Source organism: Cajanus cajan, chromosome 1 (genome assembly GCF_000230855.2).
Source record: "Cajanus cajan strain Asha chromosome 1, NIPB_CcT2T_4, whole genome shotgun sequence".
NCBI lineage: Eukaryota > Viridiplantae > Streptophyta > Magnoliopsida > Fabales > Fabaceae > Cajanus > Cajanus cajan.
This window is the reverse complement of record NC_138517.1, coordinates 12,921,142-12,943,941: the sequence shown is the minus strand read 5'-3', so window position 1 is coordinate 12,943,941 and position 22,800 is coordinate 12,921,142. Positions and strand designations below refer to the sequence as shown.

General features: G+C 37.7%; 1 protein-coding gene and 1 long non-coding RNA gene across 2 annotated transcripts; one reads left to right on the top strand and one right to left on the bottom strand.

Annotated features, from left to right (window-relative positions):
* The first annotated feature begins 208 nt into the window (after positions 1 to 208).
* On the top strand, positions 209 to 2,100 carry LOC109804371 (uncharacterized). Its single transcript, XM_020366186.3, has 3 exons — positions 209 to 577; positions 1,373 to 1,449; positions 1,814 to 2,100. The coding sequence occupies exons 1-3, from the start codon at positions 349 to 351 to the stop codon at positions 1,892 to 1,894; spliced, it is 387 nt and encodes a 128-aa protein (XP_020221775.1). The 5' UTR covers positions 209 to 348; the 3' UTR covers positions 1,895 to 2,100.
* A 12,815-nt stretch (positions 2,101 to 14,915) lies between these two features.
* On the bottom strand, positions 14,916 to 18,173 carry LOC114916046 (uncharacterized). Its single transcript, XR_014434081.1, has 4 exons — positions 17,648 to 18,173; positions 17,381 to 17,549; positions 16,100 to 16,260; positions 14,916 to 15,333 (listed from the first exon to the last, which is right to left on the bottom strand). It is a non-coding gene; the product is annotated as an uncharacterized LOC114916046 (long non-coding RNA).
* Between the last annotated feature and the right edge of the window lie 4,627 nt (positions 18,174 to 22,800).

The following is a 22,800-nucleotide window of genomic DNA, read 5'->3' as shown; positions in this document are numbered from 1 at the left end:
CAAAAATTTATTAACATACTTAATTTATCTAATATACTTTATAATTTAAAATATTTTTAATTAAAATACTTCATAATTTCAAAATATATTGTATATAATAAACATATGTTCGCTAAACAAATATCATGATGTTTTCTTTTCTTTTCTCCATAAAAAGCAATTCGGGTAGCAACAAAACACAGGTGCCAAACGGTAAAGGCGAGTACACAATTCCCATACTCTCACCTTTGTTTCCTACTCTCCTTAACCCACCTCTTGAGTTCGGATGCTCATTAAAAACCATAGTCCCTCCTAGAAATCTCCGAAACTACCATATCACGGTGGCATAAATATTTTTCCTCAGCTGCCATGGATTCCTCCGCATCGCATGTGCCGGCGAGTGAAACGACGCCGTTCTGGACCGATGAGAAGCACTTGCGCTACCTCCACACGATGGAAGCTTCGTTCGTGCGCGCAATGTTCAAAAACAGAGACAACTCCACACGCCTCGACCGCTACCTCCCCGACACCTCCGAGTCCACCTTGGATTTGAAACCACACTCCCATCGCGGCACCGTAAAACACCATGCACCCTCAGGTACTTGATCCCAATTAACACCCCCTTCGGTTTTGGTGCACATTCCTTTTATTTATTATTATTATTTTTTTTTTTTTGGTTTCGTGTTAACTTGGTCATTTTGTTTTATTGATGGACGCCGTTTGACTACCCGAAATCTTAAACCAAACAGCACCTAATTAAGTGGACCGTGGAAAAGATCGAATATGCCCTTTAGATATTTCTACACTGTATCACCTTCTTTTCTCTTTCGGATCTCAATCTCCTACCGTAAAGATAACTTTTAATTTTTTAAAATTTTATATTAAAACAAATTATAAAATCACACGCCATTAACAAATAAAATAAATAAATGAAAATTGTGACAACATTAGAAAAAAAACGGCATGCATCAACAATGTTAATTAAATTAGTACAAATATAATACAAAAACGTTGGAATATATTATTACATATAATTTTATTCATAAAAATATAAAATTGATATTTGTTACACTGTATAATATCTTATCTTGTTAGTACATACTAACATCTGACATTTTTTTAATGTAAGTTTGTGGTTATATATGATTTAAAACTAATTAATTTTTAACGTTTAGTACATGTCTAGATTAGTTTATTGAGAAAATTATATGTATTTTATTTTGATTTTTAATAGAAAATTATATTTATTTTAATGTATTATGATTTTGATGAAAAGATCTCACGATGCACTTGGATTGGGTCCCTGTTTTATTTTTTTGTTCACTTTTTGACCGGGGTTTCCCTTTTTCTATAATTCCTTTTCTAATAATTTAGGTCTGTTTTGTTGTAACAGATTCAATGGGTCCAATAAACAGAAGAAGGAGGAGTATGAGGAGATCATCTCAGCCCTACAATTCCTCACAGGATCAGGTGTAATTAATTTGTTTTTGGTTTGCAAAGATCAAAGATTGATCTAACCGTTGAATCGTGATCCACTGGACAGATAAATTAATCATTTTTTATCATAATTAATTAATTAATTAACCAAACATGGGGAATTATTTGTTTATTTATTAGCCATAAAAATACAAGACATTTGTTTATTTGTTGGCGATAAAAATTCAAGGCATTCATACTCCCCTCACATGTTTTGCTCGATCTTGTCTTGTATGTACATACATACATGCATTCTTATAGAATCATTATTAAACAAGAGAAGGATATTTTTGAAGAAGAGATAGATATCTAGATGAAGAAAAGGACTAATATGTGATTTCCACATGTCCCCACACAGGTGGTCCCACAAGTAGAAAACGAAAGAGAAGGTGCAGCATGTAAATGTAATGGTGACGATGATAAAAGAGCAGAAAATTAATGTTTAGTGTACCTTTTTCACCAACCCTCCTACCCCTCTTCATTTTTTTATTCTGCCCAGTTATTTATTTTACTATTTATTTCACCTCTGTATTTTATATGTTTTACCTAAAATTTGTCTCTTTACTTATTAGTAATGTAATGCTCTTTCTCTAATTCGTGACATGTAAGTGACAGACATATTTAATTACCTGTTGTTTATTAAGAGCTTGTTTGTGTATGAATATTATTTAATAATTAAGTAGAATTTAGTTATATACTAATTAAAATCTTGTGAGAAGATATTAACAAAGTGTGTGTAATGTATATTATTATTATCGTCACAGTGACACATGATGCCATTATTATATCTAAGTTATGGAAGATATTTTTTTTACAAGAAAACAGGTTATGGTTATGAAAAATATTTAAAATGACATTTAATCATAATAATCATGTATATAGTAAATTTATTCATTTTTATAATAATTATCTTATCATAATAATAGTGATTTTGATCAGCTGTTAGTTTTCACGCTAATAAATATATGATCATTCATTTTTATTTATTTCTTTGCATGGGTGATAATCTCCCTTTTCTAAAGTTGGCTAAACAAAACAAGGATTAGGCAACCGTTATGGGAGATATTTTATGAAAGTTCCGGGAATATCATATCACATTATTTGATAGAGGTGTGGGAGAGAATAATAGAAGAATAAATTAAGTTAGTTTGTATGATATTTTCATAACTGTGCACATGATATGATGTTCTTATTAATTAATAGATTAACAAGCATTCATTATCAATAGAAAAGCTTTCACACCAGTGTCAAAAGTTATTTTTGATGGGACATTTTGTGACTAAATAATAATATAAATTATATATGATTTTTTTTTATAAAAAAAATTACACATACGAATGTATAGATACATACCTTTAATATTATAAAGGAGTCGTGAATATATATGGAATAAATGGATAGATTGGAGGATAGGGACAGGGGCAAGAGGCCAGTTTCCAACCTTATCTGTATGAATATGTTGGAGGTAGTGGTTGGTTTGTAAAATATATTCAAATCGGAATTCCGTAATGAATAATGCATACTCTTCTCTTCTTTTAGAATAGTTCCATCTCATTGCCAACTTTGCATGATTGTTCTTGATGTCAAGTCGTATCGTTCATGGGATAAATTTCTAATATCTGTGTTTTCCTGAAATGTGTGCTAAATTGGTTTATATGTTGTACTTGAATTAATTTAAATTATACTATGTTTTATATTGAAATGTATTTTTTTAATTAATAGTGAAATATTTAATTTTCTATTTAAGATAACGAGAATAAGTGAAGACAGACATATATTAGGTTGGATTGAATTTTAAATATATATGTTGAATGTATTTTATAAAATTAAAATTTAGGTTTGATTAAGTTTTCTTTTTCTAGATCTAATATGACTTTTTAAAAGTTTGATATAATTTATTAGTCTTCTTAAAAATCTATTTTACATTAATAATGTTAAATAAATTAATAAATTAATTTTAAATAAGTTAATAAATCTGTTTTAAATACATGTGTAATTTTTTTAATTTACATAATAAAAAATAATTTATTCTATTATTATTAATATTTAGAGTAAAATAAAAATAAAAAATTAACTTAAAAAAAATAACTTAAACATATTCACGTACACTAATGTACACTCACACAAGTATGATTAAAGTTTAAACAAAGTTTAAACAATTGTTATATAAGACCTAAATCATTGTTATATAAGACCTAACCAATTTCATATCTATCGATAAGTGAATGTTTAATTGAATTTGAAAATTACAAACTTACTTTCCCATCTTAACTTTTTTCTAGATCATTTCAAATCGAATTTGAATGTATTATCATAGTATTATAAAAAATATTACAAATACTAAAATAATGAAAAACTATTCATAGTAAAAGTATTATAAAATATTCCCATTATTTGTATCAATTTTTTTTTAAATATATTATCTTGATAAGAAAGAAATAGTTTGATAATGTTATTCATATTAACTGTTGGAGAAAAAGATACACACTAGAATAGGATTGAATAGTATATATTAAAAACTTGTACTTTTTGCATACTGAAGAGAAAATAACTTTGGAAACGAAGTGCTAAAATACAACAAACAAAGGAGCACAGATCTTTTATATTGGTTCATCTCAAACTTAGAGATTATGTTTAGTTCTCAATTTAACTGGATTAAGTTTCGCTATCTTTCAAAAGATACAAGTATTCTTTAAACAAGTCACTTCTGACTCAAATCTAAATAGTTTTTGACTTGTCTCTTCAAACAACTATTCAAGTATTTTTTCAACAAGTCTTTCTAGGCTCAGCACCAAGTATTCTTTTCAACCAAGTCTATTTAGGGTCAAACACTAAGTATTTTTTCAACAAGTTTCTCCAAATTAAACACTAAATATTCTTTTGAACAAGTTTCTTCAGACTCAACCCTTACAAACATATTTGAAAAGAGTTACAAGGATAATTTTGTCTCTTCTAAATGTGATGCTATAAAAATTAAGCACAAATAGTCTATAAAAAACTATGTACAAGATTTATAATAAAAAGTTTCTTTGTAGTACTTCAGCTTTGTATGTTTCGGTATGCCTTCTCAATACAAACTTTTCAGTATGTGTCAATCTTTTTATTTCAGTACTTCTCAATTATTTTTTTCTCATTGTTTAAAGACTTGATCCTTTTATAGTAGTTTCAGAAAACATGACTGTTACAGCAACTTTGAGTTAAACTTTCAACTTTCTTCACGAATTGCTTCGTCTATCTTCTCTGTTGATCTTAGATTATTGTTGATATATTTAATGCAAGCATTAAATACCTTTTAGTAAGGCGTGTATCTCTTATATAATCTTGTAAACTGCTTATCATCATTTTCTTCTAAATTGAGTAAGGCAAAAGTAGTGTCAGCGCAAAATAATTGAAATAAGTGTAGAGCAGTCTTTTGCAGCACCTTTCCCATGATATCTGAGATTTTTCTTTTTACTACTTTCGGATATTTTGTTTTTTTCTTCTTTAATAAATTTTGAGAGTTGCGAAACTTCTTTTTGTTCGATCTCTTAAGGAATAACACATTAAAAAATTTTAATGTTAGTCTCATTTGGAGATATTCAATTTAATGTCCTAAGATAGATTATATGATTCGTTTGTGTAACGACTCGGCTGGTCACTACACACACAACACAACAAAACACACCAGAACACCAGACAGAAAAGAACAAGTATATACATATAGGATCTAGAATATATATATATATATATATATACAAGGTCCAAATCTGGCTAGAGTCAGAATGTACAAAATATGTAACGACCCGGCTGGTCACTACACACTACACAACCCCTCGGCAAGCACACAGAAAAGAGCAAGTATATAATTATATACACAAGGTCCAATCTGAGCTAAACATCAGAGTAATCAAAATACATCCATCACTACCCCACTAGGTAGCTAAAACAACAAAACATCAAAAGATCAACTCCATCTGCCAGCTGTAGACCTGCCACAGATCACCAACCTAACCCTGCTCTGCTCCCATCCAACGTATGATCATCGCAGTCCAAACACATGGAAACAAAAAAGGGTAAGCTAGTGAAAAGAATCAGCATACAAAGCATATATATGTAATATGAACAGCTACAGCTATCAGTGCATCATCAGCATACATCTCATCAACTATACAACAATAAACACACAATTTGTTGTCACGCATATCAGCTCGGAGATCTCCTACAACAGCTCAGCCTTACGGCCTACAACAGCTCAGCCTTACGGCCTACAACAGCTCAGCCTTACGGCCTATAACAATTTATATCAGCATACAGCACAGCACAGCTTAACAGCATACAACACATCACTTCTTATCAGCATACAGTACAACAATATTATAGTTCAACATCATCAATATTCATCAATAACAGCTCAACTCGGCATGAACAACATGTATCAGCATTTTACAACATCAAACAGCATATAGAAACATCATCACCTTCGCGCCTGGTGCACTCCTGGTCACGCCCGGCGTGGCACAACCAGAGAGCACCAAGGGCTAGCGCGCCCAGCGCAAGCATGCCCGCGCACGACGGGACCCATCCAGAGAGCCCAAGGCTCACACGCGCCTGGCGCAATACCAATTGCGCCCAGCGCACCCCAGGTAAAGACTCTAAGGAGTCTCACGCGCCCGACGTGCCCAAACCCGCGCCCAGCGCGAGGAAGGCAGAGATCTCTCAAGGTCTCGCACCCAGCGCAATTCAAATTGCACCTGACGCCCCCATGGCATAGACTCCCAAGGACTCTCCACGCTTAGCGCGACAATGGTCGCGCCCAGCGCATAACCAGAACCACAAACATGTCACTTACTGATATCGCGCCCGACGCGGTCCAAGTCACGCCCGGCGTGGGCCATCCAGAGACTCCCACTCTCAAGCTCGCCTGGCGCATACACCACTACACCCGGCGGGCTTGCCCAAATGCGGTCTTCTGATGGTCGCGCGCCTGGTGCGAAGAATGACGCTCAGCGCGAAACTCAGCAGCAACCCTCAACTTTCGAAAAACTTCACAAAATCCTGCAAACTCAACCAGAAAAGAACATGCAATCCATCAAAAAGCTCACATTTTCATCAAACATCCCAAAAATACCATCTTTTCACACATGCAACCATTAGAAATCAAAAACCCAAATTTCTTCAAGAAACCCCGAAACACCCGAAAATGACTTCCTTCGAATTTCAGCCAAGAATCAGCCATTCACAATCATCAAATGAGTGTTATGACTCAATTACAACCAAAGTACAACAGAATCTAGCTTCCCTTACCTTGGTGAAGAACTCTGAGCTCCAGGAAGGAGAAAATGAAGAAGAAGAGAAGGTTTGATGTGAACGGAGAAGAACTAGCTTGAGAAATCAGCTCACACCCCCACTAGCACCTTCAGCCACCAAAAATCACCATACGTAAAAGAGAGAAAAGGAGAAGTGAGAGTTTTGAGAGTGAAAGAGAGTTGAGTGAGGAAGAGATAAGAGAGCGAGGGTTAACGGGTCTCACAACCTCCCCAACAACAAGAGTTTTCATCCCCGAAAACTGACTTACTTGGGAAAAGAAACGGATACCGCTCCATGCACTGCTGCTCCACCTCCCAAGTAGCCTCACCAAAGCAATAGACTTGCCCCTCAACTCCTTCAGCTCATGATCAACCATAGCCACTGTGATGGAACCACTTGGAGAAGATTGATGTTCTTCAAGTTGAACCATGCTAAGTCCCTTTCTTCTCTTGAGGTTAGACACTCCAATGATGAAGAAACACCTTTGAAGAAGCTCCAATGGTGAAGAAGCACTAAGGAGTGCTCGGTTACTCCTTGAAGAAGTAGAAGATGGAGGCTCCAAGGCACAAAGGTGGAAACCTTTGTGAAGGAACTAGGGAGAACTTGTTCTCCACGGTTTTGAGACTTTGAGAAGAGAGAATTCTTTTAGAAATTCTGATTTCATTCATCCAAAGTGAGGGAAAATGAAAGGTTTACAAATTTATAGAAGTAGGTAGCTTATGGAGCAAGCTAACCTTAACCATGGTTCAAGTGAACCATGGTTTGGTTGGCTTGACCATCCAAGCTAGTTAAGAGGCTTGTGGAGCAAGCTTCTCACTTAGCTTGCTTGGGAAGCAAGCTAGGAGAAGCTTGTAGCACAAGCTTCTCAACTTTGAGAAAGGATAAGCAATTTGGCCAAGACAAAGAGCTAGGCAAAGGTGGGCGGCCAAGGTCCTATTTTGCTCACTTTGATTATTTCAAAAATGTTTGATTTGGTTTAGTTAGGTTCATCCAATGATGATGAGACCTAGCTAAATCAAATCTATGAAAAATTAGGAGCAAAATGAGTCCAATATGTAAAATTTTGCCTAGGCCCAATTCTGGCCCAATTACTAGTCACACCCTCAAGCATTGCTAAATGCCACCCCACTTCTACTACTAGAAAAATAGAAAATGAGTGTATCAACAAAAGAGGTTAAATGGAGTCAAACTCTCCAAGTAACCCACCCTAGAATCAATATGTAATGACTAATAAAAGAAACTAAAGTGCCTCACAAATACAAAGGCAAAAATAAGCCTATACAAGAGAACTATGTACAAGATATTTACAACATATGAAAAAGGTCTTCAAAATCATCACATTCCTCTTGGTTCTTTTAATGTATCTCCTCTTGGATTCCTTGGCCTTGGCCATAGTCTACCACACTGGCAACTTCTCAAACGTCAGGTTCTCCTTCACTTGCACATCATCCAGCTCCACCACATGACTCGGGTCATGGACATACTTTCTCAGCTGGGATACATGAAATACATCGTGTAGGTTTGAAAGAGACGGTGGCAAAGCCAACCGATAAGCAACCGGACCCACACGTTGTATGATATGATAGATACCAACAAACCTCAGTGTCAACTTCCTTGCTTCAGTGCTCTACCCACACCAGAATTCGGGGTCACCTTCAGAAACACATGTTCCCCTTCAGCAAACTCCAAAGGCTTACGCCTTTTGTCAGCATATGATTTCTGCCTACTTTGAGCAGTCTTCATCCTCTCCTGAATCATCCTCACTTTCTCAGTAGTCTGTAGGATCAGCTCCGGTCCCATAACCACTGACTCACCATCCTGATACTAGCAGAGAGGATTCCTACATCTTCTATCATACAATGCTTCAAACGGCGCCATCCCAATACTAGCATGAAAGCTATTATTGTAAGTGAACTCAACCAGCGTTAGGACCTCCTCCCAACTACCCAAGTGGTCTAACACACAAGCCCTCAGCAAATCCTCCAAGGATTGGATTGTCCTCTCTGACTGACCATCCATCTGCGGATGATAAGCAGAACTCAGCTTCAACTTCGTGCCTAAGGCTTGATGTAGACTCTGCCAAAATCTAGAAGTGAACCTCGAATCTCTGTCTGAAATAATACTCGAAGGCACCCCGTGCAACCGTACTATTTCCCTCACATACAACCATAGTTTTAAAAATCAGATCGGTCATCGAACCGGTTAAGGTATTGGGTGAGTGGGTCAAAGGTTGAACCGGTGGGTCACTGGTTGAACCGCATGACTCGATTTTTATTTATTTTTATTAAAAAATATTCATATTAAATATATTTATACTTATAAATTTTAATAAATTCATATCTTATTTTAAATTTAAATTTTTCTCTTATTTAAAATTATTTTTATTTTTATTTTGTAAAAAAATACATAAAAAAATTACATGTTAAACGGTATATTAATACAAATTAAAAATATAAATAATATGTACATATATAATATGCTTGCAATTAATATCACAAAATAATATATATAATATTTACATAGATATTGAATTATTAAATATATAATTTAAAATTAATAATATACTATAAAAGTTATTTAAGTTGTATATATTGCAAACAAATATATTAGAACAAGTAGTCATTGTTATATTTAATAAGACTCCTTACTTTTTCATTAAGAGATTCAATTTTCATTATTATTTTTGTGATTTATGGTCCCTTAAAAAAATTTAAAAAAAAAAAAAAAAGTGGTTGAACCGGTTTGACCCACCAGTTCACCGGTTGAACCAGAAAATTGACCGGTTCAATCCGGTTTGAAACGGGTCGACTGCATAACCGATCCAACTTCAGATTCGGACCGGCTGGACCACCGGTTCCCGGTCCGACCGGCCGGGTCGGTCTGGGTTTTAAAACACTGCATACAACTGTGTCAACTTCTCCAAGGACCACTTGATGTTGACATGCAAGAAATGCGCACACTTGGTCAACCGATCCACAATCACCCAGATAGCATCACTATTCCTAGCTGACCTAGGCAACCCCACAATGAAATCCATAGTGATACTATCCCATTTCCATTCCGGAATCTCAATCTGCTACATCAATCCACTCGACTTCTGATGCTCCACCTTTGCCTTCTAACAGGTCAGACAGGTCACCACATATTCAGTTATCTCCCTCTTCATACCAGACCACCAGAAAGTTTTCTTGAGGTCTTGGTACATCTTAGTCATATCCGGATGTATGTTAAGTCTGCATTTGTGGCCTTCCTCCAATACATCTCTCCTTAGCTCAGCATCCTGAGGTAGGAAAATTTTGCCCTTGAACCTCAAGATTCCATCTTCGCCCAGCTCAAAACCAACAGTCTTCTCGGTACCCAGCAAACCAAGAAGCTTCACCAGCTCAACATCTTGTAACTGCTTGAGTCCAACCTGTCTCAAGAACTCACTAGTTATGGTAATTTCCCCACAACTAATGTGATCCTGAGCTAACTCCACACAGAGATTCAAATCTCTGAACTCCTCTACCAGCTCCAGCTCCTTCACCATCATACTAGACATGTGGATGGATTTCCTACTCAGCGCATCTGCAACAACATTGGCCTTACCAGGATGATACATCAACTGGAAGTCATAATCCTTCAGAAACTCCATCCACCGTCTCTGCCTCATGTTCAGCTCCTTCTGATCAAACAAGTACTTTAGACTTTTGTGATCACTGAAGACACTGAACCGAGCACCATACAAATAATGTCTCCATATCTTCAAGGCAAAAACAACAACTGCCAACTCCAAGTCATGAGTGGGATAATTCCTCTCATGCATCTTCAATTGCCTTGAACCATATGCCACTACTTTCCTGTTTTGCATCAACACACACCCCAGACCCTGGTGAGAAGCATCACAGTACACATCAAAAGGCTCACCAGAATTCGGTAACACCAACACAAGAGAAGTAGTCAACCTCCTCTTCAGCTCATCAAAGCTCCGCTCACAAGCATCTGTCCAAATGAACGGCTGCTCCTTCCTCGTAAATTGGATTAAAGGCGCTACTATCTTGGAGAATCCCTCAATGAACCTCCTATAGTAACCTGCCAAACCCACAAAACTCTGAATATCAGTGATAGTTCTTGGACGTTCCCACTGCAACACCGACTCCACCTTAGCCGGATCAACAGTAATCCCCTCAGCTGAAATCACGTGGCCCAAGAACTTCACCTCATCCAACCAGAACTTACATTTTGAAAGCTTAGCGTACAGTTGCTTCGCCTTCAAAATCTCCAGCACTAACCTCAAGTGCTCTCCATGCTCCTCCGGGGTCCTTGAATAAATCAGGATGTCGTCAATAAATACCACCACAAATTTATCCAAGAACGACCGGAAGATCCTGTTCATGTAATCCATGAACACTGTAGGGGCGTTGGTGACACCAAACGGCATCACAACATACTCATAGTGACCATACCTAGTCCTGAAAGCAGTCTTCGGTATGTCACCCTCCTTCACCCTGATCTGGTGATAACCTGACCTCAAGTCAATCTTCGAGGAAACGGATGCTCCTCTCAGTTGATCCATTAAGTCATCTATCCGGGGAAGTGAATATTTGTTCTTAATGGTCAACTTGTTCAACTTCCGATAATCCACACAAAGTCGACTACCTCCATCTTTCTTCTTCACCAACAATAGAAGAGCACCCCACGGCGAAACACTCGGCCGCACCAAATACTTCTCCAACAGGTCCTCCAACTGACCTTTCAGCTCAACCAGCTCCGCAGGAGCCATCCTATAGGGAGCCACCAACACTGGCCCTGCACCTGGAACCAAGTCAATGCTAAACTTCATCTCCCTAACAGGAGGCAACCCTGGTACCTCATCTGGGAACACCTCAGCAAAATCCCGCACCACATCAATCTCCGCAATGACCCTCTTGGTCTCCACACTCATAGCAGCAAGAAGAAGACAACACTCTGCTCCATCCCTCAGCAGTGATTTAGCTTGGCCAGCTAAAATCAACAACTCATCCTCCTCCTGAGGAAAGATCAACTGCCTATTGGCACAATATATAAGGATTCGATTGGCAGACAACCAATCCATCCCTAAGATTATGTCAATATCAACTAAAGGCAAACAAATCAAGTTCATCTTATACCTCTTCCCATTCACAACAATTGGGCAGCCAGCACACAGTTCAGAAGAAACTACCGAAGCAGAAGCGGGAGTCTACACTAGCAGTCTCAACCCCAAATCACACAGGCACACCCAGCATAGCAGCACAAGCATAAGAGATAAAGGAGTGAGAAGCTCCAGAATCAAACAAAAACGTCACTTCCTTACCAGCAACTTTGCCCTTCCCCTTCACAAGGTCAGAAGAAGTCGAAGCCTCAGCACCCATCAAGGCGAATAACCTACCAGCTGTAATGGGTCTGTCACCCCTCTGGGTATCACCTCTCTTCACATCAATCCTCTGAGCACCCCTCTCCGGTCTGTTCCTAGTGGGGCAGTTGAACGACTTATGGCCCATCTGCTGACACCTGAAACACCGACTCTTTGTGTGGACAATCCCTGATCAAATGGGGCCCAGCACACCTGTAGCATCTAAGGGAAGCACCTCCACCCTGTCTCCCTCCTCTAGCAGCATCAGCAGGTTGCCTTATGATAGGACCCCCTTGCTGTTGTTGGGGCCTATCATATGGCTTCCTCTAATTTCCTCCATCTTGGACCTAGCTGGTGCCTCAGCAGTCTTCGTCACACGGTTGCCACTTTCTAATCTCTCCACAACCTTTGCCTTCTCTACTAAGGTCGGAAACTCGGTGATGGCCATAGGCACCACCACCCTCTTCAGCTGATATTTTAGACCCTCAGCAAACTTCTTGCATTTTCAGGCCTCAAATATAGCTTGTGAATAGAAACGAGCCAGGTGCTCGAATCTCATCGCATACTCCGATACAGACAGCCCACCCTGGTGTAATCACATGAACTCAGCCTCCTTGGCGTGCCTCACGCTCTCCAAGAAGTACTTCTCCAAGAACACTGCCTTGAAGCACTCCTAGTCAACCGTAACTCCTCTAGTAGTAAGCATATGGTGAGTACCCCTCCACCAATGCTCAGCCTCTCCAACGAGCATATAAACAGCGTATGCCAGCCTCCTCTCCTGAGAACACCCCAGCACAGTGAAGATCTTCTCAAGTTCACAGATCCAGTTGTCAGCTACCTCCGGATCTACATCTCCCTTGAATTGTGGAAGATGACATTTTCGGAACTCAGCAAGATCCCGACTCTCCTGTGACCTCGTGGGCCTTGTTGCACCAGCTGCAGCTCTATCAGCATCCATCCGAGCAAAATAGGCATTTTGCTGCTGCATAGCCATAGTCATCATCTCCATGGCACGGGCTATCTGCTCATTGGTTATAGTCATTATCTACAAAAGCAACAGCATCTTCAGTATACAATAACTAAACCAACCATCAAACAACAATCAACAGCACAGCAAACAACAAGAAATCAGCACAGCAAACAACACAGCAAGACAGCACAACATAGAGCCCAACACAACAAAAGCCTAAAGGAACCACCCCCACAGAGTGTCCACTAGACTTGAACTGCTCTGATACCACTAAAGTGTAACGACCCGGCTGGTCACTACACACTACACAACCCCTCGGCAAGCACACAGAAAAGAGCAAGTATATAATTATATACACAAGGTCCAATCTGAGCTAAACATCAGAGTAATCAAAATACATCCATCACTACCCCACTAGGTAGCTAAAATAACAAAACATCAAAAGATCAGCTCTATCTGCCAGCTACAGACCTGCCACAGATCACCAACCTAACCCTGCTCTGCTCCCATACAACGTATGATCATCACAGTCCAAACACATGGAAACAACAAAGGGTAAGCTAGTGAAAAGAATTAGCATACAAAGCATATATATGTAATATGAACAGCTACAGCTATCAGCGCATCATCAGCATACATCTCATCAACTACACAACAATAAACACACAATGCGTCGTCATGCATATCAGCTCGGAGATCTCCTACAACAGCTCAGCCTTACGGCCTACAACAACTCAGCCTTACGGCCTACAACAATTTATATCAGCATACAACTCAGCACAGCTTAACAGCATACAGCACAACACTTCTTATCAGCATACACTACAAAAAAATGTGTGATTTGTGGCGGTTATTTTGGCGGGTTCTGGCGGTTAAAAACCGCCACAAATGGCATTACCGGCGTCATTAATAACCGTCAGATCTACGGTCGCCAAAAATTGTTTGTGGCGTATATTTTGTAAACGCTGGTTTTGGACGCCAGAAAATTCAATCTCTTTGTGGCGGTTTGAAACCGCCACAAAATGCATTTTTCTTTGACTTGTTTGATATTTTCTAGCCATTTAAAACCGCCACAAAATTTATCTAAATTTTTCCTGATTCAACATTTCTGGCGCTTTAAACCGCCACAAATATGCATTTTTTTTTTTACATTTCTCATATTTTCTGTTAAACCACATAACATAATTTTTTTTTTTACTTAAATATTGTTTTTTTAAAATAAAAAACATTATTAAAACAACTTTTTACTGTCATAACCATTGGAAAAGAAAAAAAATAGATGTTATAAGATTTGACATATGTTAAATAGCAAAATGCAGCCACGTGCACTTAAAAGCTCAAGCAGGCCAACATACATCCATGTGATTGCATTTGTTGGTCGGATAGCACAAGCAAATGCAACCACAACTAAACCCTAAACCCCACTTCCTTGAAACAAAGGAGCAATTACTTTTAGATCTCAAGCAGGGCCAAAATTATAGAGACACTAGTGTAAAAACAGTCTCCAAGTTATTCGATAGCGTTCGAGAAAAACAATAAAACATAAACCAATACATGTCCAGAGATTACAACAGGCAAAACATACACAACTAAGTTAACCAATGCCTATATGCACTCTCAAAGAGCCTTGCACACGTGGTGATTATAAAATGGCCTTCCCACTGTGTATTTTCTCCTCAATGAACATTTACAATCAAGATCTTTAAAAATCAGAATAATTATGACACGAGGCAAGATTATGATAACTTTGTTTTTTAGACAAAGCCAATAGGAAACCTTCTAATAAAGGTTAGAAATCTTAAAATTATACCAAGATTTGAGAAGTCTTTGAGTGATAGATGACAACAAAAATTAGAAAAATGTCCAAATAGTTTTGGTGATATTAACATGAAGATTTAAGTGATGTACATGAATTCTCTCTTAAACAAATAATTAACAGAGAACATATCAAACTCTGCAAAGAATGAACTATCAGTACCTTTCTCTTGAAAATCTTTATCTGTTTTTACAAAGCCAGCAACCAAAGCCCTGGGCAATGCTACTATCCACTCATCTCTGTTCAGATCTGAAGGAATTGCACTTAAAACATTATTTAGAAGATTCTCCTTGGCATAAATAGCAGCAGCAGATCCATTGTGTCCATCAAATAGTTGTAAAACTTCTGAATCAGAAAATGCAACCAGGAAAAAAAAAACAAGAGTTGTAAATCTGGAATCTTATATTTTTGAACGTCCGATTCTTTGGTTCGGTTATGAAACTCTTGAAGAACCTGGCATAAATACACACAAGCATTAGTTAGAAAATATTTTTCGAACAATGGTCTTTCTATTATTTATATGCTCAAGAAACCTTGCTGATATCAGCTGGTGACGGGCTTATCATAACCAAGTTGAGCGTTTTATATTTGATTATATGCTAGCAAACTAATCTATGAAATTTTATCAAGGATCTTTCGAGCCATTAGTAACATCTATGATTTATATTTAGATAATCACAATAAGAGCCACGTTCTCTGCATCAACTTTAAGAGCTAGTAAACTTAGTAACTCTGCTTATTGCATCAATGTGTTTATCTTTGGGTCATCCTTTTTACGGAATGTTCCTTGAATCTTATCGTTTTGGACTGCAAAACCATGATAAACGAAGAGTTGCATTAGAATGATAGGTGACCAATGTTATTTCAGGGTTAATATATAAGGAGGGTCCCTTTTGTTGAGCTTTAATATAATGATTTGATTTTTGAATACAGGATTGTCTAAGGAGGACCCGCATTGAATGAATCTTCTTTGGATAAGATTATACAGTAGCAGTACAAATACAATCATTAAAGGATATGAACATAGATTTTTTATGAGTTCTTATTTTTTTTAAGAATCATCATATCAGATTTGATTGGGATGTGCCACCATGCTGGTGAAAGCATGGCCACTTCTACAAATCCAACCTACAAATGTCCCTTTTGTACTACTCGAACTCAAGAAAATAAGCAAATAAAAGTTGTGAGCCTTCGAGACAAAGAGAGGGGAGGGAAAAACCTTGAAACAGCTCCTGAGCTCAATGTATGGCATACACAGAGCATCAGTCAAGCCATGGCCCATCTAGGCTGACAAAAGGAAAAACCAGATTTGAGCTGAAGTCATGATCTCTAAAATAGGCTTTGCTTTGCCAAGTTCTAAGTACTGTTTACAGCATTACACTGCAAAGTTAGCAGATAATTATGACCATGAAGTTTGCAAAGCTTAAACAGATATTCTGAGTGTTACTGTAAGATACTTTAATCAAACTAATTCATACCAGTAGGTAAGATACTTTAATAGTAATCTGTCTACCTTCAATGCGAGGATACACAGCAATTTTAGAACTTCAATGCAAGGGCACATGTATATAGATGATTTTCAAATGAACATCTGACACAACATAATATGCCTACTGACGCAGAAAAACTATTAACAAATACCTTGGCTAGACTAGTCAACCCATCCCTAACTTAGTGATGAGTCACTGTCATAGGGGGGAGCACCATAGGATAAAATCAGCTACATGAGCGCACAATGTCAAGGAGCCCGGTTAAAGACATGTTAAATACATAAAATTTGATTAATGTTAAAATAGTTGTTTATTATCTGTTGTACAGCTTTAAAATGTTGCTTTTTGTTGTAGCTAGCTTATTGGTTAGGAGTCATAGGCTGAAGTTTTTTTCTCAAATTGTACCCTTGATTGTACTTGCTCAGACCTCTCATATAAAATACATCATCCAAGACAACTCACTGATTTTATCGTATTTTGAATCTCAAGAAATAAATATTAAACATGATTAATATATCATTGGAATCAAATTTAAGTTAATAACAGAATACAAGCCTATAACAAGGAATAGATTGACTCAAACTCCAATATTTTAACAAGAAATGGAAGGGTCAAAACATATAAAGAAACATCACCGCCAATTTTTTGCATTTTTTAGACATAGCATCCATGCCTTGCTCCGCTGCTTCAATTGAAATTTGTAGTGACCTTGTGCAAGCATCTATAAAACCACCAGACTCTTTAATTGATCTCAAAAGTAGATCCAATTCTTTAGTCATCTTATTAATCTAGTGGAGAGAAAGGAAACAAAGAGCAGTACAATCAGGACTCCTAGCATAATTTAATAGCAGAGAAGAGAAATACATAACAATACAATCAACATTCCTCATTATAGCACAAATGACTAGATAAAACAAGAAATTAATCTATCCACATCAATAATGCCATCTTACAGGCACAAGATCTAACATTTATATGTTGAAACTATGAAAGGTTTTCAGAAATAATACTTTGCCAAACTGCTTTGATAAATCGGAACTGGATATCCCATCCTTGGATGAAGTTCCATGCTGCTCATTAGAAGGATGCAACTTTCGAGCAGATGACTTTCCGGTGGCAGTATTTCCATCAGATGTTAGGGCAATGTCTCTATGAATTGGTGTCTTCCATGGCTCCCACCTCGAATTCAAAGTGCAGAGGGATCCATAAACATCTTATTCTATAAAATATTGAAAAATGCAAAAACGAAAAAGAAAGAAAAGAGTTAGGGTTTGTACCTTGAATTAGGAGAGAAAAGAACACCTCACAAATGGAATCGCCTTACCGAGAATGTGACTGAATGTGAATTGCGATTAAAGGAAAGCAAGAAAGAAAGGCTGGGAGTGAGTGAGGGATTCAGAGTAAGCGAGTGCGGGAGTGAGCGAGTGAGGGAAGTGAGAAAAGAATACGGAACGAAGTTTTTGATTTTTATTTTTTAAAAAAATAATATAAAAATGGTTCCCACGTGTGACATACAGGTATTTAAATCTTGTGGCGGTTTTAAACCGCTGAAAATATCAATATTTTGTGGCAGTTAAAATAACTGTCAGAAATATAATATTTTGTGGCGGTTTTTTGAAACCGCCAGAAAAAAACCCCTACTAATTACATAATTTTTTGTAGTGATACAACACAACAATATTATAGTTCAGCATCAACAATATTCATCAATAACAGCTCAACTTGACATGAACAACATGTATCAACATTTTACAACATCAAACAGCATATAGAAAAATCATCACCTTCGCGCCTGGCGCACTCCTGGTCGCGCCCAGCGTGGCACAACCAGAGAGCACCAGGGGCCAGCGCGCCCAACGCAAGCATGCCCGCGCCCGGCGGGACCCAGCCAGAGAGCCCAAGGCTCACACACACCTAGCGCAATACCAATTGTGCCCAGGGCACCCCAGGCAGAGACTCTAAGGAGTCTCACGCACCCGGCATGCCCAAACCCGTGCCCAGCGCGGGGAAGGCAGAGACCTCTCAAGGTCTCGCGCCCAGCGCAATTCAAATTGCGCCTGGTGCCCCCATGGTAGAGACTCCCAAGGAGTCTCCACGCTCAACGCGACAATGGTCGCGCCCAGCGCAGAACCAGAACCCCAAACATGTCACTTACTGATATCGCGCCCGGCGCGGTCCAAGTCACGCTCGGCGTGGGCCATCCAGAGACTCCCACTCTCAAGCTTGCCCGGCGCATACACCACTGCGCCCGGCGGGCTTTCCCAAATGGGGTCTTCTGATGGTCACGCGCCCGGCACGAAAAATGGCGCTCAGCGTGAAACTCAGCAGCAACCCTCAACTTTTGAAAAACTTCACCAAAGCCTACAAACTCAACCAGAAAAAAACATGCAATCCATCCAAAAGCTCACATTTTTATCAAACATCCCAAAAATACCATCTTTTCACACATGCAACCATTAGAAATCAAAAACCCAAATTTCTTCAAGAAACCCCGAAACACCCGAAAACGACTTCCTTCAAATTTCAGCCAAGAATCAGCCATTCACAATCATCAAATGAGTGTTATGACTCAATTACAACCAAAGTACAACAGAATCTAGCTTCCCTTACCTCGGTGAAGAACTCCGAGCTCCGGGAAGGAGAAAATGAAGAAGAAGAGAAGCTTTGATGTGAACGGAGAAGAACCAGCTTGAGAAATCAGCTCACACCCCCACTAGCACCTTCATCCACCAAGAATCACCACACGTAAAAGAGAGAAAAGGAGAAGTGAGAGTTTTGAGAGTGAAAAAGAGTTGAGTGAGGAAGAGATAAGAGAGAGAGGGTTAACGGGTCTCACAAAATACATCCAGCAAATGCTAACTAAGTAGCTAAATACATCAAAAGAATAAAACTCCATCTGCCAGCTGCAGACCTTCCTCAACTGAACACCAACCTAACCCTGCCCTGCTCCCATACATAGTATGATATAGTATGATCATCGCAGTCCAAACCACATGGAAACAACAAAGGGTAAGCTAGTGAAAAGAATCAATATACATATGTGAAATATGAATGATAAACAACTACATCTATCAGTACATTAGCCAGCTTAACAACATCAGCTTAAAATAGCACAGCATTCAGCAATAACAGCACCAGCATAGCGGCTATAACAACACCACAATAGTGGCTAATAACAGTACCGACATAGCGGCTATAACAGCACCATAATAGTGGCTAATAACAGCACCGACATAGCGGCTATAACAGCACCACAATTGTGGCTAATAACAACACTGACATAGCGGCTATAACAGCACCATAATAGTGGCCAATAACAGCACCGACATAGCGGCTATAACAGCACCACAATAGTGGCTAATAACAGCACCGACATAGCGGCTATAACAGCACCACAGTAGTGGCTAATAATAGCACCGATATAGCGGCTATAACAACATACATCTCACCACAGCACAACAATATCAGCATCCAGCACAACAATATACATCAAATACAGCTTTACATCTTAATGCAGCATAAAACATCTCACAGCACAGCAAAATCATCACTCAGCTCAACAATATTCGTCATTAACAACTTAAATTAGCAATAAACAACATTCGGCACAGCTCAGCTCATCATCTAACAACAATTATCAGCAATATTCAGCACATAAGTCATAATCTTATCTGCGCCTGGCGCACTCATGATCGCGTCCGACGTGGCACAACCAGAGAACACCAGGTGTCATCCTGCCCGGCTCAATTCCTATTGCACCCGGCGTGATAGGAGGTAGAGACCTCACAAGGCCTCATAAGCCCGGCGTACAAACACGCGCTTGGCGCAAGGTAAGCATAGACCTCCCCAGGGTCTCACTCCAGGCGCAATATAAATTGCGCCTGGTGCCACCTCTGGCAGAGACTCCTAAGGAGTCTCTACGCCCGGCGAGTCAAGGCCATGCCCGGCGCCACACCAGAAACCACAAAACATTGTTACCTACTGATATCACGCCCAACGTGGGCCATCTAGGGGCTAACACTCTCAAGCTCGCCCATCGCATACACTCTTGCGCCCGGCGTGCTTGCCCAAATGAAGTCCCCTGATGGTCACGCGCCCGGCACGAAGAACTGCGCCTGACGTGATACCCAGCAGCAACTCACCAAGTTCGAAAATTTCTTCAAAAACCTGCATATTCAGCCAGAAAATCCACATGCAATCGGCCCAAAACCTCACATTTTCATCAAATCACCCAAAAGTCCCAACTTTTCCCACATGCAACCACAATCAAGAAAAACCCCAAGATTTTCATCAAAACCCCGAAATCTTGAAAACCCGTTTTCCTCAAAAATAGCCAACAATCATCAATTCATCAAACCATCAATGAGTTCTAAACTCAATTTCGTACAGCTAGCATGAATCTTAGCTTCCCTTACCTCGGTACAAGGAATCCGAGCTTCCAGGAGGAGGAGAACGAAAGAGAGAAGACGAAGAAGAGCTTGAACGAACACGGAAGGAGAATAAAGAACTCCGAACACCAGCTAGCAAAAATCCAACTCACTCCGCACCACCACCTTGTAACAGCCAAGAAGAAGAACCAATGCAAAAGAGTGAGTAAGGAGAAGTGAGTGAGAAAGAGAGGGATAAAATGAGAGGAGAGTGAAGTGAGTAAGGAAAAAGAAAGTCGGAACGGGGTCTCACAAGTTTGATTTCTTTCATCTTACAGATGATAGATGTATTTTTCACATTTTGTCTGATACGATATATCTTTGAAGAATGTTGACTTTATTTAAAGAAAATCTTTTGTTTGTCATCATTAAAACTTAAGTAATTGACTTTTGTCTTAACACAAAATTTTTTTATTTAACATTAATTATATATGTTCTTTTATTCTGAGATAATAATTTGATAATTATTGAAATATATTTTCTTAAAATAGGAGAGATTAGTGGTATAGTTTTAAATTTGAATTACGTTGTTATTATAGATTTAGATGGATAAAAAATAAGATAAGACTGTTACAATTTTTAAAATGAAATTATAATTATCAATAACTAATGTTTTTATACATAAAATAGTAATTAATTTTTTTAAAAATAAAAGTAATTGCTATCAAAGAGAAATGGTAAAGTCAATAAAAGGTTGTATTTTTTTATAAAAAAAATTAAAATTTTATTTTGAAGCATTTTTCTAGCCTCACAAATTTATTTTTTCATTTTTAAAATATTTTTTTACAAAAGAAAATTTTCATTTTTTTAATTTTATTTTATTTTTTATTTTTTAATTTTTTAGTAATGGTGATGCAAATATGGATTATAGAGTGTAGTCACAGTCTTAAATATTAAATATCTATATAAAAAAAAAAAAAATAGGGATGATATCCCATGATAGGGATGCAGCAGTTGAATCCTTAATTTGAACTTGTTGTCCTTCATACACTGGCCCTATGATAATCTATTTGCATTAGGTGTTTGAAAGTCTAGTCAAAATGATAATCTATTTACATAAAATATGATCGTCAATAATCTATTTGTTAATTAATATAGAGATAAAATAACTATAAATATTTTAAGAGTCTCCTCTTTCTCTAAATTAATCTCTCTAATGTTAAAAGGAACTAAAATTAATCTGAGAAAAATATTTTATTTTATTTCATTCTTATCCTCAAACAAAAAGAGTTTACAAAAATGTTTTTTTCTTTCATTTTTTTTCCAACCAAATACCACGTTAAGAGTATCAAAGAAAAAAGGAAAGAAAAAGTAAAATTAATTCCAGAACTTTGATTTCCAAAAGTATGCTTTTAATTTGTATGATTTTATAATTTCACAGGTCCAACTTTCAACCTTTTTTTTTTTTTTTTTAATTTTGGAACTTAGACTTTTAGAATTATAATTATCCTTCTGAAAGTTTAAGTTATAGAAGCTAAAAACTCAATTTCAGAATTTCTGAGTTTTGAAATTGTAAAATACACCATGGAGGAGAGAATGACATGAATATCATAAATCACAAACGTTGGAGAAGCAAAATTTAGGTGGAGGATGGAGGCAAGGAAAAAAATGATGAATGAAAAAATCTACCCTATGATACAAAGAGAGCTACATATGAAGGCAAATATGATGAAGGACACAATAGACGGAGGACAATAGAAAATAGAGAACAGAAGAAAAAAAAAGTTGCAAAAAGGTATAAAGAAAGAAATCAAAATTGAAAATAAATAAGTTCTCAAAACTTCTAATTTATTTTTTTAAAAGAAAAAAAAAAGTAATCTCTTTAAAGAAGATTGAGTTAAACCAATGGCAACCCTTTTATGAACATCTCTATTGTTTACTTTAGACTTTCTTTACCATCTTAATTGAGAAAGGCCCTATTATTGTTTAAGCCCAAGAGGAGCTTCCAACTAACTGTGGTAGCCCCACCTTAAATATTTTGTTTGACATTTGAGTCATAAAAG

Excerpts from the sequence above, each read along its gene's own strand:
- LOC109804371 (XM_020366186.3), top strand. The coding sequence starts at position 349 with ATGGATTCCTCCGCATCGCATGTGCCGGCGAGTGAAACGACGCCGTTC. Across the intron at positions 578-1,372 it reads AAAACACCATGCACCCTCAG|ATTCAATGGGTCCAATAAAC; the intron begins GTACTTGATCCC and ends TTGTTGTAACAG. Across the intron at positions 1,450-1,813 it reads ACAATTCCTCACAGGATCAG|GTGGTCCCACAAGTAGAAAA; the intron begins GTGTAATTAATT and ends GTCCCCACACAG.